We start from the raw sequence: 27,238 nt of genomic DNA, 5'->3' as shown, positions 1-27,238 counted from the left end.
GCTGTTTTTTGAAAGTGGCCGTTACTAGATGATATTTTTATAAATTCGGGACTCCTCGATTATTCTTATGAGAAACTCGTAAACTTCCATGTTATTAGTAACATGCAATGTTGATCTCTTTTTACATAACTAAATCCAGTATTGAGGGGAGTGAAACACAATGAAAGCAAGTTAATATTTTATTGTTGAATATTTTTAATTCGTCCATTTGAATTTGCACTTGTTCTCCATTTTATATTCAAAAAAGAAAAGAGTACTTGTACGAGTACGAGTTATTGATGAGGATGATGATGATGATGATGATTATTGATACTTGTATTTAAGAGTCGCCCTATTTATTATAAAAAATGAAAAGGAAAAGAATTGTTACATGGTATATATTGATAATTTATTCGAGGAAAATTTAGTCAATATTTTGTCAGCCTGTTACTGAAAAATTTCCCGAGAGATGAGGTAAATATATTCATTGGGCAGAAATATTTTACAGTTAGACGATTGAAGAGTTAAATTACTTGCCCGTGAATTCTCCTATGCACCCGACAAATCACGTAGCTAGGAGTCAATGATAGTTACGCTTCAGTCAATTGTGATTAATCATTATTTTTCCATTATTCATTACGTTGATATTATCAATCAAGTAGGATGATATTAATTTCGAGGATATCCTGTTCTGGCACGGGCTGCGGAAGATAATGTCATGCAATTTGTAAATACAAATAGGTGTAAGAGTCTCGTTGAATTGAAAGTAAGAAATAAATTCGGGGTGAAGTGGAAGAGATAAATTATTGAAATCAAAATGTTGTGAATTGTGAGTGAATGATTATTGTTAATGAGTAATAATGAGAAATGCTGCCAATTAGCACACAGTTGCATTCTTCATTGGGAAAATTTTTATTTACCTCTTTCGATTGATATCACTACAAGATCGTGTGGCTGCTTTTATCACTGGAGTTATCATTCATCTCAATCGTTAAATTATCCACTGACGATTTAATTGCATTTTCGATCAATTAATTCATCCATTTGAGAGTTATGATTGTTAAATAATTTATAATTACATACCTACCACATGTTAAATTGTCGTTGCATCTCTTATTTTTATTTTCTCGTGACTATTAATTGTAATTGATGATTGTGGTTCAAGTCACTCGCACTGCAGCCATGTTATCTCACTACTTTGAACTATATTATTAAGCCTCTCTCTATCTCCTAGGTGAGCAATTTACCCCAGATCAGCCTTTCCAAGAAATTCTTGAGAATTTTTACAATCGGGGTAGATTACTCCCCCTCCTCCATCTATGCTCTATTCTGCCCAATCACAATACGTTTCTATCGTAATTTAAGACTAAGTGCTTCTTCATACCAGAGTCAATTGCATAGCTTTAATAACAACATCAAAAAAATTAAAAAATATTGAGAAAAAAAAACAACATCAAGACACGATAATGTTACACACTCGATAGTAATCGCATAAAATTAATAAAATTGTTGATAAGATCCTTTCGAAAATAATGAGAAAATAAATGTGAGAAAAACGTTTGATGGGGTAATTTTACATATTTTATTGTAATCGTGCGATAGATAATTGCGTGATAATTATTTCGTGCGACTCTTGATCTACCAAATGGAGTAATTATCGTGTAATCATCGAGAAAGAAAAAAGAATAAAACGTACAATCAATTACTGAATTTTATAACTTTGAAATAAATTTTTTGTATTTCGAATAATAGTTGTAATTTTATGATAAAAATGTTAAATTATGTCCATTGAACAACATTATCGCTGTTAGATCAGATGGAATACCTAAGAAAACAGGAGAAAAATGATAATCTGCCTAATTTGCAAAAATATTATTTTGCTTAGCGAATATTCACAGGCTTCCACTTTTTCACACACTTACACATGAGCTTTTTCATGTTTTCTATACTTAAATAAAAACAATCTACGACTTTTGAAGGAATTAATCCTATACTATAATATCAACTGAGCAACAAATAGAGCTTGACTAGGCTTCTGTAGTAACTGTTGAATACTTGATCTTGAATTTAAATAAAAAGACTTTATCGAGTGAAACGATTGAAATGAAACGAACAGGAATATTATAAGCGACAAAACAATGTGAAAAATTAATATCCAGTAAATGACAAATCCATATTGTTATAACTAAGCACTAAGGCTGGTGAAGAGACGGTTTAAATACGTTTAACAATCATAATTAAAGATGAATGTATTCTCAATTAATTATATATATATATATTATACATATACCTTAGATGATGCCAGGTAGATGAACTTTTGCAGAAAAATTCAATTAGAATGTACAATATATCATCACATAGAGAGAAAGAAAATTATTATTCGATTTTTTTTTCATTATGACAATTAGTAAAACAATGAAATATTCTACAAGTGCTTTGCCTCATTGATTTAAATTAGTCCATTTGATTTCTCTCTGTGCAATCTAATGAGTAAAAACACTGAATCACTCATATTCTTCCGCTTCAGAAATTAATAAAACCGAAGTGTGCATGCATTTTGTTAAAAATGATTGATCTATGTGTGTATGGAGATGTGCTGATTGCATTAGGAGTAAGAAAATCTCTAGTGAATCCACTTCGTACCCCGCTAGAAGCCGCACGATATTTCTCAACAAAATGAGCCTCATCTTTGTCAATAATGAAACGATAACAATGTTAAATGTACGGGGAAAAATGAAAAATTGGGGATATGTTTAATTAAGAGAGTGAAACTGCATGTTTTATCAAGCGAATAAATTTCTCAACGGCCTCAGGATATTTACGTTGTATACAATGTCAAGAATAGTGCTTGAGAATCTAATGAAAAATAAAATCGAGGAGATAAGCATTGGGATAGATACATATTATTAGGAGAAATTACCTGTGTTATCAGTGAAACGGAATATGGAAATTAGATGTTTGATAGATTGAGTTTAGAAATTTGGTGGATGGAATAAGGGGTGAATAGAAAATGTTATCAACTCCTTATTTCAATTGCTACAGAATTATTAAATTCATGTATATGTAAACAGATGGTGCATCAAGGCAAGTCGACACGTGACAATAAAGTACAGAAGTACAGATGATAAATGCTAAGAAATTAACAAGAAACTCCACGAATTGCCTAATTTGATTTTCCGTAATTCTTCATAAAGTAATTCATTTTATGGAAACACTCAAGTCATTTTTATTTCATTATCATATTCATTGACAATCGCACAGCGAAAAATCAAAATCGATAGATAAATTGATATCTCCAGAGCCCGACGTAAGTGAAGCATTAAGAAAAAATGACATAAACAAAAAAAAACGTAATTTAAATTAATTAATTGTAATGATCGATGTACTTAGCCTAAGTTTTTCTGAATAAAAAAGGGGGTTATCCTTTGTTGTTGTTGAAAGGAAATTTTTGGCGATTGAATCATGCAATATAATTATTCTCTCAATTTGTGTAAGTTGAATGGTCGATTATATTTGGTAAAACATTTACAAGGTAATAAGATTGTTTCTTTTTTTTGTTTTTTTTTCTTTCGTTTTTTTTTCTTGTTCATTCAACGCGTGTTACATTTACAGGCAAGGCATCCTCAAAGACTGTACCAACTCTACAGTTAAATTTGTTTTTATGTTAATTCAATGTATTTTCACTTATAAGAAAATTATGTACCCATCGAAAATTGTTTCATTTCATTCATCATTATCATCGTTAATTCATTAATTTTTATTACTACATTATTCATATTATTACTATTATTATTTTTTTTTTCAGGAACAAATACATGTTTTTATCAATATACATCAATTCGCGATTAATATGAGCTGTGGATTTATTTTTTCTTCATTTTCATTTTTATCTCCTTTAGGTTTAACCCGTATGGATTAAGGAACGGACACTTTCATGTTTCTCTTTATCGTTCATCTCATATTGAGATGATTTTTACTCCTTTTTAGATTCCCCAGAATTATTTATCATCCTCTCGTCTTTATAATTTTATTTTACAATTATGCTTTAATTCATCTGTTTTCTGTCATTTCCTTGTTTATTCTAAATTTCTAAGTGTCTCGTTTCTCCACTCTAGAGCGCGACTTATTATTACAATTTCATCTGTTCATTAGATTTATTTCACTGAATGAGTAATTGAGAAATTAAATTCACTGAATTCTTCAAGAATTGACGTATAAAGGAAAAACTTAGTCATGGCACAATCGAACGAGAGTTTTTCTTTTTTTTTTCTTTAAATGAGAATGAAGGTAAGCAGTAATAAATAAATTCTATCGTACACTCCTTCACCCCTTAATAAAAAAAAAAAAAAAAAAAAAAAAAAAAANTTTATCTCCTTTAGGTTTAACCCGTATGGATTAAGGAACGGACACTTTCATGTTTCTCTTTATCGTTCATCTCATATTGAGATGATTTTTACTCCTTTTTAGATTCCCCAGAATTATTTATCATCCTCTCGTCTTTATAATTTTATTTTACAATTATGCTTTAATTCATCTGTTTTCTGTCATTTCCTTGTTTATTCTAAATTTCTAAGTGTCTCGTTTCTCCACTCTAGAGCGCGACTTATTATTACAATTTCATCTGTTCATTAGATTTATTTCACTGAATGAGTAATTGAGAAATTAAATTCACTGAATTCTTCAAGAATTGACGTATAAAGGAAAAACTTAGTCATGGCACAATCGAACGAGAGTTTTTCTTTTTTTTTTCTTTAAATGAGAATGAAGGTAAGCAGTAATAAATAAATTCTATCGTACACTCCTTCACCCCTTAAAAAAAAAAAAAAAAAAAAAAAGTAAAACCAAATGAAACATTGATAAGTAAAGAGAAAGAAACAAAAAACAATAATCTTACTCAATGTGCAATTTATTACAGTTTATAAAAATTTCGGCGATAAGTCTCGATGAAAAAATTTGTTGCTTTTTTTCTATTTTACTTTAAATCTTTTTTCCTTCTATTATTTTATCACAGAGAAATTCTCCAAACATCGACACTCAAGTCGCTTGAGAATCTCGTCCCTGGTTTCTTTTAGCGACTAAGATACAAATTAAACAAAATTATTAGAGTCCGAGAGTTTAATCATCTGAAATGCGATTATTTACAGGTATAAAAAGGATTTATAAACATAAACAGTGATAATAAACGAGACAATTGATTCAGATAATCTCTTATGAATGAAGCACTTATGTCATCGGTTATTACTGATTACGGAAATTTCTATTGTTTCATTCTTAATCTGTATTTAAACTAATTCGAACGCCGACATGACTCGATAGTAATGATTTTTCACTTTTCATTGGGAAATGGACTTTTAATAATCGTTAGAAATATCGGCGTGGGATCTACATGTATTGGAAAATTGGCTGACATATGTAGTTACATTGTGCATGTATTGAATATCCTGTATTTTCATTATTTTTTGTTTCCCTAGGGAAGTTATGACTGGTGAAGATTCAAAATGAGAAATTTCCTGGGAATGAAATCAAGTGTCAAACAATGCAGTACATGAGTTCCATTAAATTCGAGTAAAGTTGAAGTTTAGTTGCTTCAGACTTTACTATCCAACGAACGTTGTTTTGCGAGGCACGACAATGTTTAAAAATTATGAAGCATTATTACAGACTACAAGGTTCTTTTTTAATTCATAAGGGATCGGTTTTCATCCGCAATTTTTATTCAATAGAAAATGTTTTTCGGGGCGTATAGGAGATAAAATTCAACTCAAAGTAAATTTTTCACCAATTATTGTTTCGTTTTATGAATGAACAAATATTTTAGACTAGTTACATATCTAATTTCACATTATGTATCGAATATCATCAATATAATCTCCAACAATTTCCAATAATTTCACCTCCTATACATTTGTCACAATGAAATCAAGAAGTAATTACGTTATTGTTATTTATTTAATTTTTTTTTTCAATTACTTTCGAGAACAAAAACAGTCTGATGTAAGTTTGAATTCTCAATTTGCTCAATTTATTCAACTTAACTATTCTATTATCATGACGTCAGGTGGAATGTTATCTCACTGTTGAAATTCGATAATAGTTTCATTAATATTTAATATACACTGTAATATATTTCTCTTCTTTTTAAATATCATTCACTTCGCCTCGTGGTTTTGGTACCTCATTAAGGAGCGAATGTTTTTCAATTAAAACGTTATGCCACTATATTTAATATTATATATGCACTCCATCCGACACATAAACTATGTACAAAACAACAATCGAATAAAAGCTAACGATTATTTGGACGAAACCAATTCCAATTGTTTAATTATATCTCCATTTGTCTCCTTTGTTTGACTTTTGAAGTACCTTTTGTTCGCACAATTAAACTCTCAATAAAAATGACTTTAAAAAAATTAATAATAAAATGTATTTAAAAGAAAAAAAGAAAACTAGTTTTATTATTTATGACTTAATTGTTTATTACTACGTTCTTTAATCATGTATTTAGCATTTATGAATTGTTTCTGTTCTTTGGTAGCACGGTGATGTATTTATGGTGACCACAGTTTCATGTATTGTCCGATCGTGACGAGATGGTCCCAATCGCCCAAATAATTTTATCAATTTTTTTTTTCACCTTCAGTTTGGTTTATTAATTTTGTCATTCTCTTGTCCCCGGTCATTGTAATCTCGATGAACAATCACAAACGTCACAATCGTCTACACATTTTTATTTTTGTAATAATATAATTATAAATTTGTTGTAGTAATACACAAATTATTCATAATGACACTATCGACTTTTACTCTTATAATATCAGCTCAGGTGTTCTATTTAATTTGCTCTTCAGCCATCAGTCAATGATGACAATTTGTTCCATCTGATCATGTTGATTCACTGAGACAAGTATTTTATCATCAATAGATGCGAAATTATTAATTGAAAGATCATTTTTGTCGCGTTCAGCTTCACTTTGGGGATTTTTTCGTTCGTATTCTAAATCGACGCACAATCAGACCAAGCCCAACTACTTGTGATCACTCTAATCCTTCTGCACACTCATTATTACACATATATCCTTCTGTCCCTTACGATTAATTAAGTAAATATTCGTAATTCCTCTGTATATACACCCTGTTTATTTTTTTTTTCATAGTTTTTTTTTTCAATAAAAAATGAAATAATTCTCTGAAAAATGCTTGCAGTAAAATTTGTTAACGGTAAATTTCAATTCAGCAAACTGTTTCGTTGGTAGTGGATACCTGGGCTATGATGTGGCAATCGGTAAAGAAGGAAAATAACATTTCAACGGAAGAGAAGGGACCCAGGAACATCCTCGATCAAATAAAAAATAACAATTCTCGTCGTTTATTCACCTATGGAGAGTATTCAATAGTTAGTTCATTCAACTCATACGTAATTCTAGGGCTGCTGCAGAAGTAACTGTTCGAGTTCGTCAGCTGATCTGAGGAGGAATGCTGCCGACTCCCGATATCCAGTTATCAGTTGTCTGACTGCTGTCATTTCCGTTGCATTCAGTTTGTGACTTAATAGGGGCTTTGTATTTTTCATACTGAGATCTGTTGGTCCTGAAGTAAATAAAACCATTATTTATTTCAATTAATTGCCAGATAATTATATATTATTATGTGCAGAGAGATATTGGATAAATTTTCATGAAAAAAAAAAAAAATAAATAAATAAATAAATAAAAAATAACCAAAAAAACACCAATAGTAATATTACTTTGTGTACCGTTGCTCAATAATCCCGACGTAAAACTCTGGGTTGGATACAATCCAGCTGAGAGTGTAGGTGGTACGGATGTAGGTCCAGCACGTTGAAATGCCTGACTGAAGTTGGGCCTGTACATGGCTGTTGGTGCACCACCGCTCGCAACACCATTCACTGACGACGAGCTCACTATCGTCGCTTGACTGTAAAATTCCAATTGGCAAAACCATTTTGTTTGAGTGGTCTGTACGACTTCCATTAGAAGCGCGTGCTGATGCTAATCATAAAATCGTGTCAATCTTCACATTTACCATTTCATAATTATGCCAGAGTTTGCACCAAGAAATTGTGATACATCCCCCTTTCCCGCGCCCTTTAAGACGATTCTAATTTATTCATATGATTGTATCTAGTTCCCCAATTCTGGCAATATAAATTCATCGCAATTAGAGTCATCATGTAGAGGAATTTAAAATCGGTTATTAAACTCAGTGATCAAATCCCTTGCTCTCATTATTCCCCTGTCGATATCATAAACACAGTGGCTAGTTAAGTGAAATAGAATTAAGAGTAATTGTGTTACAAGTATCTTACGTAAATTCAAGCGAAACCTTGCCCACAAACCAAACAATTACACATAAGTTAAAGCTGCACGCTTGGAGAAGGAGAAGGATGGGGTAATATTGCCTGTGTAACAGTAGTTGGCTCCTCGATGGAACTCACCTCATGAGACCCTTGTTATTATCGGTGGGCGTCAGTAGTTTGGATGCAGGCGCTAGGGAAAGAGGTGTCGATGCTAGTGTACTACTTGGTAAACTGGCCAAACTAGTCAGTGGTGCAAGGGATGTTAACGATGTTGGTGGTGTATCCTCTCTTTTTCCAGGTAGTGACTTTACTGGGGTACTCGAGAAGTGATCGAGGCTCGCTCGCACGTCCGTTTGCTGTGAAAATACAAAATCATCAATTTAAATAATTAATACGATTAAACATTTATTGAAGTGATTGTCTAAAAATATTTTTTTCCCCCTGACAAATGTACTGATACGGATATCGATCTGTGTCAATTATTGCATCTATCACATTCACAGCGATTTCATTATCGTGTTATACATTTTTCTATCGCTCGCTTTTTTTTCCCCACTGCGCTCCAGTTTGATTCGATTACTTGTGTGTTGATGCGCTCATTCGGCTCCATAAATTGAGTATCAATTCATCATGGCCATGATAAATATTTTTATTTCACGAATCAACTTTGATACATTTTCGCACACTTTTGCCGGGTTCAATTGGGCGGGGAGTGATTGAATTTATTTATGATTTTTTTTTACCCGATTCTAGGGATGATCTTTACCTCGGGCTCATCAGTGTAATCATAAGCCTGTTGTTGTTTATGGACAACCCGGAGGTTCTTTTTCCTCATGATGAAACTGCCACACAGACAGTTGATTGTAAAGAGCCTGATGATTAAGCACGGTATACCGTTGGCCTATCGATCATTGACAGGTAGGCTGCACCTCATCAACCGGTTGATAGACACATGCACAAAAAATGCGCGTACCGATCTTTGCTCGGTAGATACAAGACACTCGTCACACGCTCACTCTAGAGTCCCATCTCGTTACCGTATATTTTTCATCATTCGAAAAAAAAAGAGAGAAAGAAAAAAAAACAAAGAGTGGAGAAAAAAATGATGTGAAGCTGTACTCCGAGAAAACTCCAATATTCTCGTTTTTATCAGTACGTCGCACAAGCATCATTCCTCGTTCGTGGGCAAAAACAACAACAACAACAACAACAACAACAAGAGGGTAAGGACACTAGACAGCAGTCACCTCTCTTCAATCCAACATTTCGTGTGAATTTTCTCTCGAGTCCGGCTACTGTTTGCCCTATCACTTGCACGCGGACTAGTTCGGTACTGAGGAGTTGAGACTACTCTAACTACTACTCGGTCCAAGTGAGTCTCTGGGGGCTTGATTACAAACTATCCAAGTTGATGACGAGAACAGTGTGATGAGGAAAGAAGGGATGAGAGATTTCTGTAGGTGGCGTTGGGTGGTAAAAAAATGTAGATTTAATGAGAATTACAGGTTTTTCAATTTGCTTGGTTGACAGATGGGGTTTATCTGGGGGGATTACTGCTGAGAGGAATTTACACTTTGATTTTAAATTCATTAATTTTGTGTCAACATATCAGTAGATACAGAAATTTACGATTTTACTAATTAATTGAATTCTTCTCGTTCATTTAAAAGTCTTCCCATTTTGCAATTGTTTTTTCCATAATTTTAACTGCCATCGAGTGCAGACAGCCCCAGCCAGATGTGGGTGAGTAAGTTAACGGAGAATTTCGCTAAAAAAGCCGATAGGGGCAAAAAATCCAGACAAAAAAAGGAGCTCTCAGATGGAGCGTCGAAGAGAGGAGCCACACGGTCAACCGAGTCACGATGGATTCACGGGACTTTGGTAGGGGGAAAAACCGTAGGGAGAGGTATGAGAAGAAATCTGAAGAGGGAGGGGGTCAGATAGAGTGGGCCGGGAGGGAGGATGAAATCTTGGGACGACGCCGGATGTAGGGAGGTGTTTTTATGAAAGCCGAGTAGTGTGCGTTGACGTCAATTATATAGGTGCAGGAGAGAGACGAGTGGTAGATATACAGAAATGAAGACAGTTGGGGTCTACTATTCAAGTGGTTCACCGGTTGGGGTTATCGTACAAAAACTCGTGGGATTTTTAACGATAAAACCAACTATTGCGTTGTCAAGTACTACAGATGCCTCAGTTTCCATTTTATTATTTGTATGGATTTCATCTAAAATTACAACAGTACACATCCAGATATTTATTTTTACCAAATTACCATATTAATTATCATTTTTTCAATAACTCTTTGGGTCGATGAACGGAATAAATATTTCCCCCATGTTTCCGAAATGTAAAAGTCATCTTATTTTCAAATGAAGGCTAATAATTTTCCTCTCAAATATCATATTATTTGTTTAGAGCGAAGATTGAAAAGTTTTTCCTCCAATCTCCACGTACACTTTATGAGCACACGAGAGGGGGCCAGAGTGCACGGACGATTTATAAACCGAGAAAAATATCCCTGTGTGTGTGTGTGTGTTGAACAAGTGGGAGAGGTGAGCCACGACCCCAAAGGGGTTATCAGTTTATAATGTGCCTCTTACTCGGTATTACCTACAGACTCTAGCTCATTCGCACGTATCATACGTTTCTTGTTATTTATTGGATTTCCATGTTTCGGTTGTTACGAATGAATAATACGCTAAAATTTTGTAACATTTATAACGCATATATATAAGAGGATATTCCTTCTTTTGTCTGAAAAAATGTGCAAGAGTCAACAAAGACTGGATTTTTTCACAGTACAAAATTAGAAACAAAATGCTCTCATTTCTCCTCTTGTTGTTGTTATTTTCTTTTTTCGGGTGAATTATTGAGCCTCGAGAGAGGAGAGGGAGTAGAACGAGGGGAATAAGTTTTAACACTCACCGTTGCCGCTGGCAGTGTGGGCATAGGCTGTGAGACCGGTTCTAGACCGAGTCTCATGCGTTTTGCGTTGTCGCTCTCGTTTTCACAAGCCGTTGCCAAAATCTGCTCCGCCTGTACCGAGGTCAAGTGAGCCGGCGTCGGTCTCGCCTGAAATAAAATAAAAAGACAGAGTAAAGTATAACGAACGAGAGACAAAGCGAGAAAAAAATGAAACAAAGAGGAGAAAGAAAAACTTTTGCCTCAAAAATGCTCGGCTATTTGCTACCCAGCGAGTGCAAAAAATATTAAAAAGGGGGAAAAAAAGAGACAAAACCTTTTATGAGGGGAAAGAATGGCCTTAATCATTGCATCAATTAAAGAAGCATTAGTAATTGAAAAAAAAAATGATAATAATGGAATTAAATTTTTCACTGTTTTTGTGTGATAATAATAATAATAATAATAATAATAATAATAATAATAATAATAATGTGGAATGATAAATTAGCATTTGATTCAACGATTTGTAAGAGTAAAGAAAAATCAACTCGACAAGTTGTATAACCAGCTCGACGATGTAAAATAATATAGGTGTTGGAAAAACTTACTGCATCCCAAGGTGCTCCTTCTCTTCCTCGTTTATTCCTCCGACAGCTCTTCAGGTACGTTCTTATTCTCTTCCTAGCTCGTTCAGCAAATTCAGGAAATTGTCTCGTACAACTGTCAATTATAGCCTGTATTTTTTCCTTCGGCTGTTTCGATATTGGCACAATACGATCCAAGTTCTCATCAACGAAGAGTCTAACGAACATCTGCGGGGTTTTGACAAAGTGGTGGCTGTCAGAAGCTGTACATCAGGCGAAATGAGAGAAATACAAAATGCCAAGGAAAAAGAAGAACCTAAAACCACTGGAATGGTGGTGGGGATTTTTGTAAGTATATAAAGAGTGTATATGTGTAGAGAGGTTTTATTTGTACTTGGGTTGGGGAGGAATTAAGAATTTAACTCGAGAGATGGGATAAGAGAAAAGGGGGAACACCGGCGTGGCTCGATTAAACTAATTGTAATTAATTAAGGAGCCAACGCCGCACCGGGACGTTGTACACAGAGCCAAGAGTATCCTATCCTTGTGGAGAAAGGATAGAGAGAACAAAGCGGCCCACCGGAGGGAGAATAATTTAAAACATTTTCTTTAAGGATGTACAAGTGGAGAACAGCTGTTTTTCACTCATTGATATTTTTTGACTCACGTTAAATGCCTTGAGACGTTCAGGGTCATGATGTCTCGGGTCCAGCCTCTCGTCAGAGTCCTCATCGTCGTCATCTTCATCCTCTTTATTTCCACTGCTGCTTGTCTCGTCCTGTGCACTGCCAGTTCCCTCACCACCAGTGGGACTCGACTCTCTGTCTCTGTCTGAGCGTGATGGTGTCATTGATGATGGAGGTGGAGGTGTCTTTTTAAGACCCATTGTGTATGATGCCCATAATGACGCCATGTCTTCACTTCCCATACCAGCTACTGATCCCAAACTTGGTACTCCGGCTGAGGATAGCTCGCCGAGTTCTGCACTACCATTCCTCGAATCTAAAACACCAAAGGTGCTTCATTGAATTTGTGCCTCCGAAAACGCCTATTCAACGTATTTAACAAAATGTGAAAGACATTTTTTCATTTCTCTCCATAAATACAACAAAGACCACTGGCATTTACGGTACTTATGAATATAACAAAGATGAATGGTAAAGTGAGGTGGGGGGTGTGGTTGCGTGACTGTCTGCCACGATTCTGATTGAAGATGATCGAGCCAACAACTGCCAGTTGAGGATATTATTTTGCAAAGCCCATTAACAGCCGTACAAACTTGACTGCATCACTCACAAACCGTAGAATTAACGGCGACACTGTTTTTCAAATTCAAGGGAAATAAAAAATTGGAGGAAACAATTGCCAAGACAGGGGATAAGGCAGCATTAACATTGAAAGGGTCACGAGAATAATTATCCTCTAATGAAGCGTCAATAGCATTACTAATCCAGCCGTAATCACTCTACTCGAACAACCAGTGTTGTTTCCCTTTTTCCAATGTTTGCGACGTTCACTGAGGAGAACGGACGAGCGAGCGAGAGAGGTCCGGCATAACCCCGATGCCAGGCAATCAAATACCAAACGCTTGGTGAGTGTCATTGAAGGTAACTCGCCGTGGGAAAATACCTAATGTCGCCCATATTTGCTCAACTAGGGCGAATTTATCATGCTCGAGGTGATCCAGGGTGTTTCTGATAAAAATGCATCTATCCATTGGACGAGAATCTTGAAAGATCAATTCTCTTGACTGTGAAATTTTTCATAATTGTTTTTCCCCTGATTGAACCTTAGCAACAAAAACTCATTAAAACCCGTGACTCAATTCCCTCCTAAATGTTAGTGCAGCTCGAATCGATTGCCCCTAGGGTTGAGACGTGTCTCCCTGGAAAAGTGCTATGCAGTTATATACTTGTTTGCCACACCGGTCCTGGCTATATACCTCTCGAAGGTACATCCGAGGGGTTCTTCATACCTTTTTCCTTTCATTTTTTTACAAGAAAAGACAAGAAAGAAGAATTACGACCACCTTACTAGCCAGTCGGGCCATCGTAATCACCTCACTTGGAGACGATGGTGTACCGAGATCTGTGCAAGCCGAAAGCTGGTTCGTTACGCAACTGGCTGCCGTCCATGTGTACGTGTGTGGATGTGCGAATAAACGCGAAGGTGAAGAGGGTACCCAGTTGTGGAACCAGTTTTACGATGACCGGTACCCAGTCGAGAAAGAGAATAAAGAAAAAGGACAGAGGAGGGAAGATAGGATAAAAGTACCTGCATATCTCTACGTGTGTGTGTGTGTGTGTGTGTACGTGTATATGTAGGGGGCTGAGATGACCAAGGAAAAAGAAAAACGAGTGAATTATCCTTCCGCAACGTCGTTCAAGTTAACGGGCGTGCAGTTACCACGCTGGTGGGATATAAACGCAGGAGGATGCAGTATAACGAATATCGGGTTACACCACCCTCGTTTTTTATTTTAACTTTAGTTTCCCTCCTGTTTTGTGGTGGGTACACGCAGGCCAACTCGCTACCTCCTTATCGCTCGAATGTCACGGAGCCATGATAACTGAGAGATTACCGGTAGATACTCAACTCCACTGAGAGCCAACCGTGCGACTCTATCTTGACCGAGGTGACTCATGCGTATGGGAGTTTTTTGTCGTGGCTCTTGCGAATGATGAATTGCTGTGGTGGCAATGTGCAGGCTGGATTTTTGGCATTTTTTCGGGGTACTGTGTGAGGGGAATAACTTCCGGGAGCGGCTTTCACAAGAGAATCAAGTTATCCCAACCGAATAAGAAGAGAGCATTTTTATTGCTCAGATAATTTATTCGTTTTCATTAATTTTATCCTCTTCTGGAATGTTTGCGCAATGTAAAAACACAAGGATCTACCTAAATGGGCCCTTACGAGGCGCCGCGGATTAGCACTGAGATTTATTATCGGAAACAATGGGAGCTAAACTGATAGAATTATTAGGAAGTAGTAAAACAATAGTGTTACCTGTGAGTGTGGAGTTGTTAATGGTGTTGTTTGCCGTGGATATAGCCGATTGACTGGTGACAGGTGTGCCAATGGTGGTGGCTGTGGTTGTTGATGAGTTATTCGGTGATAATGCCGCTGTAGCAGCCTGTGCCTGTGCCTGCTGCTGAAGATTATAATTCCAAGCTAGCAGCATCAGCTTCAGTTTATCAGCGTCTTTCATTAGCGCGCCTGCCGGAATTTTTTTTTTTTTTTGTAAATTTCTTTGACAATTGAGGAGCATTATTTTCTGTACATCAACGTCTCTTCAGATTGAAACAACTCATCGTGGGCCCATTGGAAATTAATCTCTGTAGCAAAGTGCCAACGAAATCGAATAATGGAATTGAAGAGTGGAAAAAACGACCCGGAGACCACCACCGAGGCGAGTGCGCGTTATACAGATAATTACTGTGTATCATTTCTACTGAAAATGATTGCTCCAATTCAAGGCGAATTAAATATAAAATCACTACGAACGCGACAGGGAGTAAAAAAAAAAACATGTACCTGTGCACGGTGAAGGACAACCTCTGTATGAGTAACAATTTATTAGAGTCTGTCATTAAATAATTTGAGAAATGGAGACAATTCTCTCATTTTTTTTAAGAGATTTTTTTCAGGTGAATTTAACAGTTGAAACTAGAGAGAATGGAAGTCAGTGACGGTAGGTGTGTGATTCCATCGATCGGTGTGAAAGGGTGAGAGCCATGCAATTGGGTTCTGGGTTGTCTGAGGGAAAAGGGTGGATGGAGGGATAGTGCAGGAGGGGGAGAAGCAGAGAGACGTGAATCTTCTTAATGATTCAAGCACGCCCGATAGCACTGGTGACGAGACGCCTCCTGTTCCTGTCAGAATTTGGGTCACCTACCGAAAACGCTGGTGGCACGACCTGGCCCGATGCCGTCACACCAGGTAGAACAAGGGGATGGAAAGGGAAGTGGCAAGTGGGAGGTGGGTGGGTGGTTGGTGTTGGGTTTTGAGATGGGAACAAGGGAAACTAATTCTTGCCCGTCCATCCGTGTCTGTCCTCTCAGTTAACACCTACATACCTTATATGTATGTATGTATTTTCATCCACGTTTGTTTGATTATTATTTCACAACGGAGCCATTTCGGTGGGGAATACTTTATAACGTCACTCAATTCAGTCGGTGGTCTTGATCATTATTGATGCAGTGGATATTTAAAGGATTTTCAAGGATTCAAAAGTATACTTTTCATTCGAGACAGGTTCAATTGTTTCAAGAGTGCTGAATATTCATCAGTGAAAGATGAAATTTAGGGAATTTTTAAAAGCTCCAAGTGTCTGCTCAGGACTTGAAAATATTTTACCACTCCTAAATTTGCGTTAATTCGCCTCGTGATCTGTTACACATTCATTAAAAGGTAGTTTTCGAGCTTATTAAAAATGTTATGCTCACTTGAGTAGTGCTCGTCTTCGGTGATATCTGCGGGCTCTGGGGTTGAAATATTTTCCTGCAACAAAATCAATAATCTTCCATTATTATTTTTTTTCGTTTTGTATTAGCAACAATTCTCAGGAGATACAAGAGTATTACTGGCTCACTTGTTTTTCTCTCACGATATACTCGAAAATAAAATGGTGAAAACATTTCACTCGAGTATTATTCATATACATAAGGCGTCTCAATCGTGACGTGGGCCATTCGCATGCAAATGCTGTCGCGAGGGGGTGTATTTGCCAGTGCCACTCGGGCTAGGCAGGCGATGTCACGAAAAATAAAATTCAAGCGTAAATCCTAGATACAGTGGGGCCTTGCTGCACGTGCGGATGTTCATTTTTATCATGTGTAATAAATCCACTGATTGAATTGAGTTACTTGAGTTAAAGACTTGTCATTGCCGCAAAGAATGGTATTTTGTAATTTCAGGGGAACACAAGAATATGTTTATACGGTAATAATGTACTATCTGTGCCAGGTCTTGGCAGTTGCAACATCAGAAGGTCGACCGGTATTCCACGCTCTCCGTGAAACACGCCGGGATAATGTGTGTGCCTTGGGTGTCTGACGATGCTACTGAATGAAGATTGGGTGGAGATTGATGTGATAATGATTTACTGAAAATTTGGCAATTTTATTATTGGTGGTGGGAGCCTGGACTTTCAACATCAAAGGTTTGAATTCAAATTGTGATTATTGGAAATTTTGCATTTTTCAGGTCCAATAGATCGCAATGAATTCATATGAAAATGTTAAATGTTCCGAGGAGGTGAAATTCATTTATACCTGACACTGAAGTCATAGAAATGAACGCATGCAATTTTTTCTTTTCTCATGTGACAAGTCAAAATTATGCGAATAGACGTGGCACCTTTATGAAACCTTGAGTGGCCTGCATAAACCATGCCTCACTGTTCGACTATACAGTATGAGCGCGTATACGCGCAAGCAAAAGGTGGCTCTAACCATCTCGAGGCCGTGCAGTGCCTCCGTGAATCTCTGTTTGATAATCCTCGGAATTTATTGGCTGAAATTTCTACCCCTCACGTGAGCCACGTTGACTCGGGATATATCAGTCGTTTATATATTCATCTGACGCTTCAATCTTCATCTTTTGTTCGCTATTTCAAGAATCTTTCCATTAAGTATTCAATATAACCTGATTTTACCGTCAGCCGTAGCCTCGCAAGATTTAGAATTTACAGATTCATATTTGTGGGCGTAGGACTTAGCCTTTTCAACTTGGAAAATCGAGGGAAAGGTTGAGAGAAATGGTTGGAGCTAGCAATGAAATGATAATTCTGCTACTTTCGTTTTACCAAGTTGTCTCTCACCTACGCAGGAGCCGCCCGCTCCACGTCCGCCGGATGTGCCCTGATAAATGCTGAATTTCGAGCGTGTATGGCACCCCACACGGCCAGCTGAACACACCTAATGATTTTTTTATCTGCTTCCAAATGCAACGTTTAAAATAACATTGAGGCGAAAAATGATTTTTATCTCTTGGTTTTTTTTAACGAAGCTTTCTCACTAAAATTTGCAACGACTCTGTCACCTCTATCTTCACACGCCCTCATAATCAAATCAGGCCGTGAGAAAAAAAGGATTGAGGGCTATAAAGACAGGGGAAGGGGAAGGGGATGAGAGAGACCCTAGCGATATAATTCGCAAACCTGTTCAACTGGGAGTCATTTGTCCACCCCAGGATGTATCCCATGGTGATCAGCACGTTTTCACTTGAATATATGGAGTTGCGCCGGCCCGGGGAGTTGGGGAAAAAAAAAAAAAAAAGAAGAAACAAGCCAACATGGAAGCATATTTGTTTAGTTGACTGCAATTAAGCCACTTGGCGGCAATTGTTTGGCCGACAACTATCGCGTACCCAGAGAATTCCGCTCCCACCAAACAGTTGGTTGAAGCTGTAACACGACGTTTTATTATATATAAAATGAGCGGTGTAGTTGGGTGTACACATGAGCGCAGCATGTTAACCGTCACACCAATCCCAGACGATAAAACGTGAACGAGTTGAGAACTGGGGTCATGGGTTCAAAACGGGTCCAGGAGGACGGTCCGGCTCACGGTGTGGACACCAACCGCCAATGAGCACAAGAGATGTGCCTCGGTGATTGCATGAGTGTCTTCAGGGTTACCAACGACCTGTTTCTTTTTTTTTTCTTTACCTCCTTCTCTTCTCCACTCGAGAGATGTTAATTATGTAAGAAATTTCCGACGTGAATTTAATTGACGTGGACAAATTTATTTGATTGTTTTCTTTATCGTGAGTTGAGAGAAAAAAAAAATTATTAACAAGTTTTTAGTAATTTGCAGATAGGTGCTCGATTCTAAGGGTGAAATGTAACCAAAATATTCATGGATATAGAATTTCTTTTTTTTTTACAAGAGAAGATGAAATTGAGCGTATAATAGCATTCAATGTTGGTCACGCAAGAGAGATGCTCTTGGTTGCTCGCAACCGGGGGATATAGGAGCGGTTTGTCGACCTCGGAATTTAGCGACGAGTGTGCCAGAGAATACAGCGATGAGAAACGGTAGGAGGAATAGAGGGCGCACGAGTGACGAGGGAAAGGGAGATCGAATTTGTTAGGCAAACGAGCCCAAATTGGGCGACTCAACGTATTCGTACCAGCAGGATGCTATGTAACCAGTAATGTCAACCAGAGCGATGTGGCTTTGTTGATAATCCCATTTGTTTAATTGATCAGTTGTCATCTTAATTTGGATATTTACCCGATGATTAACTGGATGTGTCCCTTGTAAGGGAATAAATTATCCCGCCAAATCAATTTCTCTCTCAAGAGTCAAGTAATGGAACATGATCCCTCAATTTATTATTGAGAAAAATAAGAAATTATAAAATCATAAATAGTACCCGCCGAAAAGTGACGTTATCGTTGGCTTATGCGACACTGTGGCTCCAGACAGGTTGCGTCAGGGGATTCACAAAGAGGAGAAATAAAAAATAAAAATAAAAAACGAGAAAGACAGAGTGACAGGGCACGAGAAAAATATCTAGGAACCGATTTGCAGTGCGAATGCGACGTGGCCAGGAGGGTGTGTAGGAGTGGAATTGGTAGTTTAGGGGGACCGGGGAGAGAGAAGCAGGAGAATGATGATGGGGTCACCGTCAGAGGGATAACCTCACACGTGTGCAGGCAACCAGAAAGATAGAGAAAAAATGTTGGAGAAAAAAAATAACAAATGGCAGAATGCGTCAAGAGAGAAAAAATATTGGGAGTAAATTTTTTTCACTGGGACAAAGTGGTTTTTTCTCTTAATATTCTAATCTGACATCTCCTTGGTGTTCGCCACACGCGTTGGCTTCCAATCGGTTGGGAGAAAGAGGCTGGGGGGGAGAGTGCTTGAAAATTGAATTCCTCCCTTCTACTCTCGTCTTGCGGCGAAAACGAGCGGTGCCAGTTAAGTCTAACCAGCCGGTAATTTATGGGGCCATTGTACAGAGGTGCGCTAATGTGCATTATTTGTGTGAAATTATAAAAATAGTTTTAACATTTTTTTATTGGCTCCAATTTTTTAGGATTTCTTGAGGGGGGGAGGCAAAGAGGCAATAGAGAGTTGAATATTTACTATACAGCTGGAATTACGGTGTCTGCCGTGCCTTGCTGATACACAAGCCTACCTTACTTGACCCCAGCGTAATGAGGGACAATTGGAAGTAACAGTCACCCATTCGTCTGGCTCAATCGACATTGTCTCCTCTTACTGACTGCCACCACCAATGGCCTGCCTATCGTTATTATCAATAAGGGAATTTCGGTGAATAACAAGGCAATTACATTAAAAATTGAACTCGTCGATTTATCCAATGGGTTTTCATTCAAGTAAATATGGGTAAATTTTCCCATAATAATAAATCACCGAACGTGTGAATCGACACTGCCTTCATTCAATGAGAAAAATGCACTATAAAATTATGAATTTCATCAAAATAAGAATCCTGCTTATACTTTTATATTTCCTTTTAAGCCATATTACGACTGTGCAAAGATATCCGAGCAGTCTCGTCTGTCCAGGGAGCACATATTATACTTGGCGATGACGCGTTTCTCACAGCCAGGCAATGGGCACCACCCGTGTCTCTCATTTCGATGGCAATATATACATGCGTATGTAGAGATAGTGCCTCAGCCAGACTGGAAAAAAAGGCGAATAAAGAGGGGCAGAGGAGAATCAGTGGAGGAGTGAGAGGGAGAATAAAAGAAGAGCAAACATGGCCGTGGAAGGTTTTTTCGATAATTTCATTTTCGATCAAAAGAATTTTCAAATATCCACTTGCTTCATCCTTTTTTCCGTTGATGTATTGATACTTGCTGTTCTCTCACTTCACTGGAGATGCGGAGGACGAACTAATTATCAATTATTCAATTAACAATGGTAGACAGCCAAGTTCAAGTACTTATTATTCTCTATTCTTATTTATGAATAAAGAATAGATATTTAATCTTGACACTGAGATAACTAATCACGTTTTCCCGTTTGACTCCAACAGAAACTAATAAATCGCTCGATTTCACGGTGGAATGAGTATTCCACGCTAACCCCACGTAAACACGAATTACATAACTCCTCTTAAACTGACTATGGCATAATATCCTAAACGTGTTGGGAATCAAAACACTAGTTTTGCCGAGTAGTTATGCATCAAATCTGTTGAGTTTCAGTTTCACACCTGGAGTTGTAGAATCTATCGTCTCAATTCCCGTCAACTCCTCAAGTCGCGGCTTCTAATAACCCAATTACCTAATAAATGAGACAATTTCCTGTGAATTTGTGGAGAGAAAAAAAAATGTCTCCAATTTTTTTATTTTTCAACACAACGTAAAACCGTTCAACTCGACAGAAAGAGTCGAAAATCCTTCTCGAATGAATGTAATCGAAAGTGGCGATTTTCAACAGTTTTGTCGAACGATGATGGTCGTTTGCGAAAGGACATAACGGTACCGCCGCACAAGTAGAGGAGAATCTCCAATGTGTGGAGGTGTGGGGAGGAGGGGGTTATACGACTTGCGGCTTAAACTTTTACTGTAGGATCGTCAGCGTCTGGGTTGGTTTTTGCCGTTTCGCCTAGCGTAACCCCTATTTTTACCCCTCTGCCATTCTCCCATTCTCCTCCAACCTCAACCTCCAGCCCAGTATTTCTCTAACGCCGCAGCAATCTCTTCTCTCCAGATAAACTGCCCCTTTGGTGGTTCCCCCCATTCTCTCTTCTCTCTCCTCTCGCCACCCTCCCTGTTCTCTTCATTTCTCTCCCTACGTGTACTTCTCCCTGTCCCCTTCTCTCGACCTCTACAATTCTCTACGATGTTCTATGCCGTCCCTGTGGCGTCTAGCGGGTTATGTGCCAGAATAGACAAGGGGTTGGTGGGTTATATTGGCCAGAGAAACCCACACTCACACCGAAATGTCCAAGGAAGAGAGAGATAGAGAGAGATAGAGAGAGAATGGAATGGGGTCCAAGAAAATGGAGGGTTTGAGAGCCGGTTGGTGAGGGGTTGAGGATGGAAGATCTTAAACCGGCAGTGAGATTTTATAGGAGTTCATCTTCCGGGCGCTGGGAATGCTGGACCGGGAATGGGGCCGTTCAAAACTGCTGGCCGTTATGTTGGCAAAATGGGATAGAAGAATGGATGGAGAGGGGAGTGGGATGGCCAAAGGGTTTGTCGACATTCCAAGTGCACGAAATACGATATTGGGAAGGGTTTTAATTCCCTTGGGGTGATTTTAATCTTTTATTTTTTCTGTTTTTTCAAAAAAAGGGGGTGTGTTTGACCACATAGATTTTTAGAATTGAAAGAAACAAATTAATAAATTGCAAAAGTCACTCGTTAAATTAGAATTAAACTCAAAAATTAATTTTGAGTTGATTTAATTATTGGATTACAGGAGTATTGTGAAGACATCGGGCTATGGGAATATCGTAATTCAATTTTCAATACTTCATCGCCTTTTACTGCATTGACGTATTAATAAGCGGTTAGAAAAGCCAATGAAAATCGTATTATATCATCATTTCTCATCGTGATATTACACCTCCCGGTATAACTCAATTTTATCGCTCCGCAATATCACTATAAAAGGGAAAACGATTAAAAAAACCATTCGCGTTGTTTATTTTACCAATGAATTGATGCGTTTTTTCCCCCACACGTCTTGGAATTCGCTTGAAATACTCTTGTGAAAAATGTCAAAAGAATTCTTGAAGATGTAAAATCCAAAGTGAAATAGCATCAAGTTTGCACCGAGTATACCCTCTCTTCTGTCGTATACCTGATGTTATATTTAAACTGCGTCTCAAGCCAGAGGAGTCACGTTAGTCTCTCCTGTCCCTCTCTTTTACCGTCTATACGTTTATCCACAACGCACCAACTTGTACGCAGTAATACGCGTATACGTGTTGAAGCATTTCACGATAACCCATGTGACCTTTCTTTCTACTCCTCTCTAAAAGGGTTTGTGGTGGTGTTTTTCACCGCGAGCGTTATTTTTCTGGCTATTGGTCGGTAGGAAATTATCCGGAGATAAATTTGCGGTGTGAGTGACGAAGAGGAGGAAGAGGAGGAGGAGGAGGATGGGCAGAAGAAAAAAAGATAAAAAATGAAAGAGGGGAGGCAAAAAAAATGGTAACATGTAAAGGCCAAAAACTCAATGAACTGTTATCGATTAACTGCTCATTTTATTCTGCGGCGTGTGTTCTCCCATTTAACGACTGTCGGAGCAGCCCCTCGTTCATTCCAAAGCCTCCCCCCCCCCCACTCTCGCACTTTCTCGCTCTCTCTATCTCTCTCTCTCTAGCTTGCGCGCTCGTTTCCCCCGTTCATTTTATACAAACCGTCTTTCTCTTTCACTTTTTTTGCTTTTTTTTCATATTCCCATCTCATTTTCCCGCACGTGTTATTCGCGTCGTATAATACTTTTTTCCGCTCTTTACGTCGTTTACTAATTTTGGAGAAGGGGGTGGGGGGATCAGTCATTAGGGCAGTGGGTCGTGTATTTATTGAACAATGGGGTATTATTAAATTTGATATTGTTTAATTGCCCTTATTTAATAAAAATTTTCTGGGTCTTTGTGTCTCTGGCAGGCCTTCAAAAAAAATCTACACCCCCAAGTAGCAGTAAATACGCAGGATTAGAGATTGGTTGATACATGTACAAGTGATGTGAAGGGAAAATCCGCGGTAGAGAAAATAAAAAAACAGAAAGAGAGACAGGTGAAGAGGGAAAAAGGCCGAAGATTGAGTGGGGAGGATCAGACTCCCTCGATGTTAGGGCGTTGGAGTTTGCGAGGCAGACTACAGGCGCCGAAAGGTACGTTGTACTCAAACAAAGTGAGATATAATTAGAAGCCGGAGGGGCTGACTGCAACTGACGCATTGGGAGAGGAAGAGGAACATCGAGGGGGTTCTCCTCCACGTGTACTCAAATATCACCTTGGAAAAAATACACCGAAATACTTCATCTCCCAGACGGATTTAGGATGTTGTGAGGACGACCGCCGGTGACAAAAAAAAATCATAAAAAGCGATGAAAAAGTATAAAATTTCATTTTTTTATTTTTTCGAGATAAATCCATTTGAGGATGTGGATTTTAATTAACGAACTAAGCCACAGAGGGTCAAATTATATACGACTCCGGAAGAGACAAATATCCAAGGGCCGGAGTTAGTCCTCATTAAGAGGTAAATTCAACCCCGTAACCTTCAGGGAGCATAAATAATGGAAGATTACTATCAACAATCTGGCGATGTTGAGAGAAATAAAAAAGAATTACCCCCGGAGGATGCCAACTCAACGATCGACAATCTAATCCCTCCTGGTTTCATTTTAACGCCGTTATAGGAGTCATAATCGACGACAATTTGGCGCGACGTAGTGTCTGTCTTACGGTGCCTCTTGGGGCGTCGCAATTGCTCTTACCCGTCACAATAAAAAGTGAGGGAAAAAATATTCGGTTAAAAATTTATTAAACTGATATTTGGGGATATTGATAACACTCGTTTGGTCATCGAGAGTAGACGTTTTATGTTTTTCAGAGGGTGTTTTTTTCTTTACCGCGGAAAGTTGGATAAAGGAGGCTTATCTCGTGGAGGCGACAGAGCGCAAGGGCGTGAGATGGTATCACGAGACACTTGCGTGTACGTCAACGCTTGGGTTCAAATAAGACGGACGAATCGAGAAATGGGTTACACTAGAAATTTCAGGGATTAATTAATTCACCAGATGAAATGAAAATAAAATCACAGCTGTCCGTGATTGCAGCCGACAAATATTTTTCTAAATTTATAAACAAATAGAATAATTTTTTTTGAAAACAAAAAATCTGGGGGGGTGAAAAAACAACCTCTAGGCACGCAAACCCCAACCGAATTTTTTATTACTTTTTTTTCTACTTGAAAAATTAATATCGATGTACCGGAGTTTCGTGGTTTTGGCATTTGTGATGGAACCCAATAGTCTGTACCTATGTACACCCACAGATGTCGGACAAACAGAGACCAATGGAGGAGACAGAGCGAGAGCGAGAGAGAGAGAGAGAGAGAGAGAGAGAGAGAGAGAGAGAGAGAGAGAGAGAGGGAGAGAGAGAGGNTTCGTGAATTGAAAGCCGAGCGATCCCATTCGCGCTATGCGTTTTCATACCCGTGCAATGATGACGATGGCTTTGGCTCTGGTGGAGAGTCCACCGCTGTATATCGATCGTCGCATCCCCATGGAAGTTACACTCGTGGGATGAAAAAAAAAAAAATAAGAGAAGAAAAAACGAATAAAAAAAGCGAGGGGAAGGGAAAAATTGCAGGCCGATTGGAAAAAGAGAGCCCTTGGAAAATGCCGATGGACAGAGGGGCGTCATTCCACGGTCCCCGGTTACGTGTCCATCGGATCGTATATCGGCCAATCGTTTTTCGATGAGACCCCATCGTCAGTTTGGAAAACTGGAAAATTTACGGGGTGCAATAAAACGTGAGAGAATATACATGTTATTTTAATTTGATGTTTTTATTCGTTGGAAATTTAATGGAAAAATTGTATTTTCAAAAGGATGAAAGCCCTGAAATGGAAAATGATAATTTTTTCAACTTTTTGAGAGAGGAATCAAGGAGTAATTGGGCTGGTGACGTGAGTGAGACACTCGCACGTTGGAAAATCTCTTCAACTGTGTATGTGACATTTTGCGAAATTCAAATGACCATTTTGCACCGTACTGGCGCCCACACGCAATCGCAATGCAGAGAGACTGTGAAGAATGAACGCTGAACGATGACAGGGGGGGGGGGGCTANGCTATACTCACCAACGGCCATGTTGTTTCACCCACTGACTGCCCACACATTTTTTTTTCGGGGGCTTTGAGTGTCTTTGGCCATTGTTCATACTTGAAACAATGGCTGTGAATGCGGGATTTACCGGTTAATTGAAGATCAAGGGCTACTGAACAGCGTAATAAACGAAAGTAATGAAAAATTTACTTGTGGATTAATATAAGCACCCTCGTGCAGAGAAATCTTTTTTGGTAATGAAAAATACAACGACATGCGTAAGCAGACAAATGCTTTTAGTCACGCTCAGTAGAACTCTTGGTTGATGCTCATGTTCATGCGAACGCGGACACGAAATCATAGATTTCAATTAGTCGGCTCATCCGTAATCGTTTCAATTTCACTCGCTCGTATAACTCTGCAACTATATGTTGATTTTCTTGTTGCATATGTATGGCAGCGATTAGGAATGATGTTATCGCAGAATACCTGTGAATTACTGGTCCTCCGGGCTTTGATACCATTGCTTAACGATTATTCGTGACTCACCTGTAACAAAATAACGAAATAGGTAATTAATACATTGAATTATTGGGGAAAGCAGGATTTAAACATATGATTTAATAAAAATGTCGCATTAAAAAATTGTAAAGGATTGTTATCTGTTGTGGGCCATCAGGCACATTTACAAGTAACGTACAATATTCGTTTTTATTCTCTGTGTGCACCGCCTCTGAAGATGCGGCGAGAAAAGGCGTAAACGGGCGGTTGAGTGTATAACATGCCGGCAGTTTACCAGAAAGTGAGATAGAGATAGGCGCAGTGAGTGAGGCAAGCAGGAATAGTAGGAGGAGGAGGTAGAGAAGAGTTCTTGAAGAAAAGAAAAATATATAATGCGTCTCTCGGCAAGGCTTGTAAAGAGGGGAAGAAGACGCGGCGCGGTGCACATACAGGCGAGTAAGCACGCGGCAACGAGGCAAGTAAAGCCGGCCTCGATGAGAGAAGAAGGGTGTGGAAAAGCAAAAGCCTATAGAATGGGGTTATAATACACTCGTTTCATGTTTGCCGCTGCTAACGTTTTTCCACTGAAATGGAGTATGGATTCCACAGACTTGTGGTTAGATCTCTTTTTCAAGTAAAATGGATGAGAGTTGAACAAAAACTGTGAATCATACGAATAAATTTAACATTTCATTCTTAATTATATCCATTAAGGAGTTTGGAACAGAACCATTCCACTCTTTATGCCATGTTTAATGTGGAATTATGTTCATAATGATCTGCAAAAAAAAAAGATATCCCGCTATTGAAACTATTCTCTACTTTGGAAGAATAGTTAACGATTATATTTGGATGGGGGCCACACTAAGATTTTAATTAACGGTAATTATACTGTGGAACATATCCCGCAAGAGCGGATCGAGTCCACTCGCCTGAGGGTCCAATGCACCTCGCAAAATTTTGTCTCGGTAAGTATACTCAACTACCTTTTCCTGCGCGTCTAGTGAAGGCCTCGGTAGTCCCAACTTAGCAAAACTAAAACCCCCAGCCCTCTGTGCAACACCAGAGTGCCAGAAAGTTTTCTCCAAGTCCCATTTGGAAGCTGACACCGCACCACCCTCTTTCTGCAGTGTACACGTTCCTAGAAGAGTTCGTTTTGTTGGGG

General features: G+C 38.4%; 1 protein-coding gene across 2 annotated transcripts in view; it reads right to left on the bottom strand.

Annotated features, from left to right (window-relative positions):
* Positions 1–5,746: 5,746 nt before the first annotated feature.
* Positions 5,747–27,238, bottom strand: part of LOC107048186 (nucleolar protein 4-like) — a 32,429-nt gene continuing 10,937 nt past the window's right edge. Inside the window, exons 2-9 of one of the 2 annotated variants that reach the window (XM_015271250.1) lie at positions 16,239–16,293; positions 14,797–15,006; positions 12,458–12,792; positions 11,815–12,018; positions 11,228–11,374; positions 8,438–8,655; positions 7,727–7,917; positions 5,747–7,569 (exon numbers count right to left, since the gene is read on the bottom strand). In XM_015271250.1, the coding sequence (XP_015126736.1) occupies positions 7,403–7,569; positions 7,727–7,917; positions 8,438–8,655; positions 11,228–11,374; positions 11,815–12,018; positions 12,458–12,792; positions 14,797–15,006; positions 16,239–16,293 (1,527 nt within the window). In that variant the 3' untranslated portion in view covers positions 5,747–7,402. The remainder of the gene's footprint in view (positions 7,570–7,726; positions 7,918–8,437; positions 8,656–11,227; positions 11,375–11,814; positions 12,019–12,457; positions 12,793–14,796; positions 15,007–16,238; positions 16,294–27,238) is intronic. The other variant, XM_015271251.1, reaches the window with a different exon arrangement.

Source organism: Diachasma alloeum, unplaced genomic scaffold (assembly GCF_001412515.2).
Source record: "Diachasma alloeum isolate Michigan unplaced genomic scaffold, Dall2.0 Dall_scaffold_00185, whole genome shotgun sequence".
NCBI classification, from domain to species: domain Eukaryota; kingdom Metazoa; phylum Arthropoda; class Insecta; order Hymenoptera; family Braconidae; genus Diachasma; species Diachasma alloeum.
This window is presented reverse-complemented; position numbering and strand designations above follow the sequence as displayed.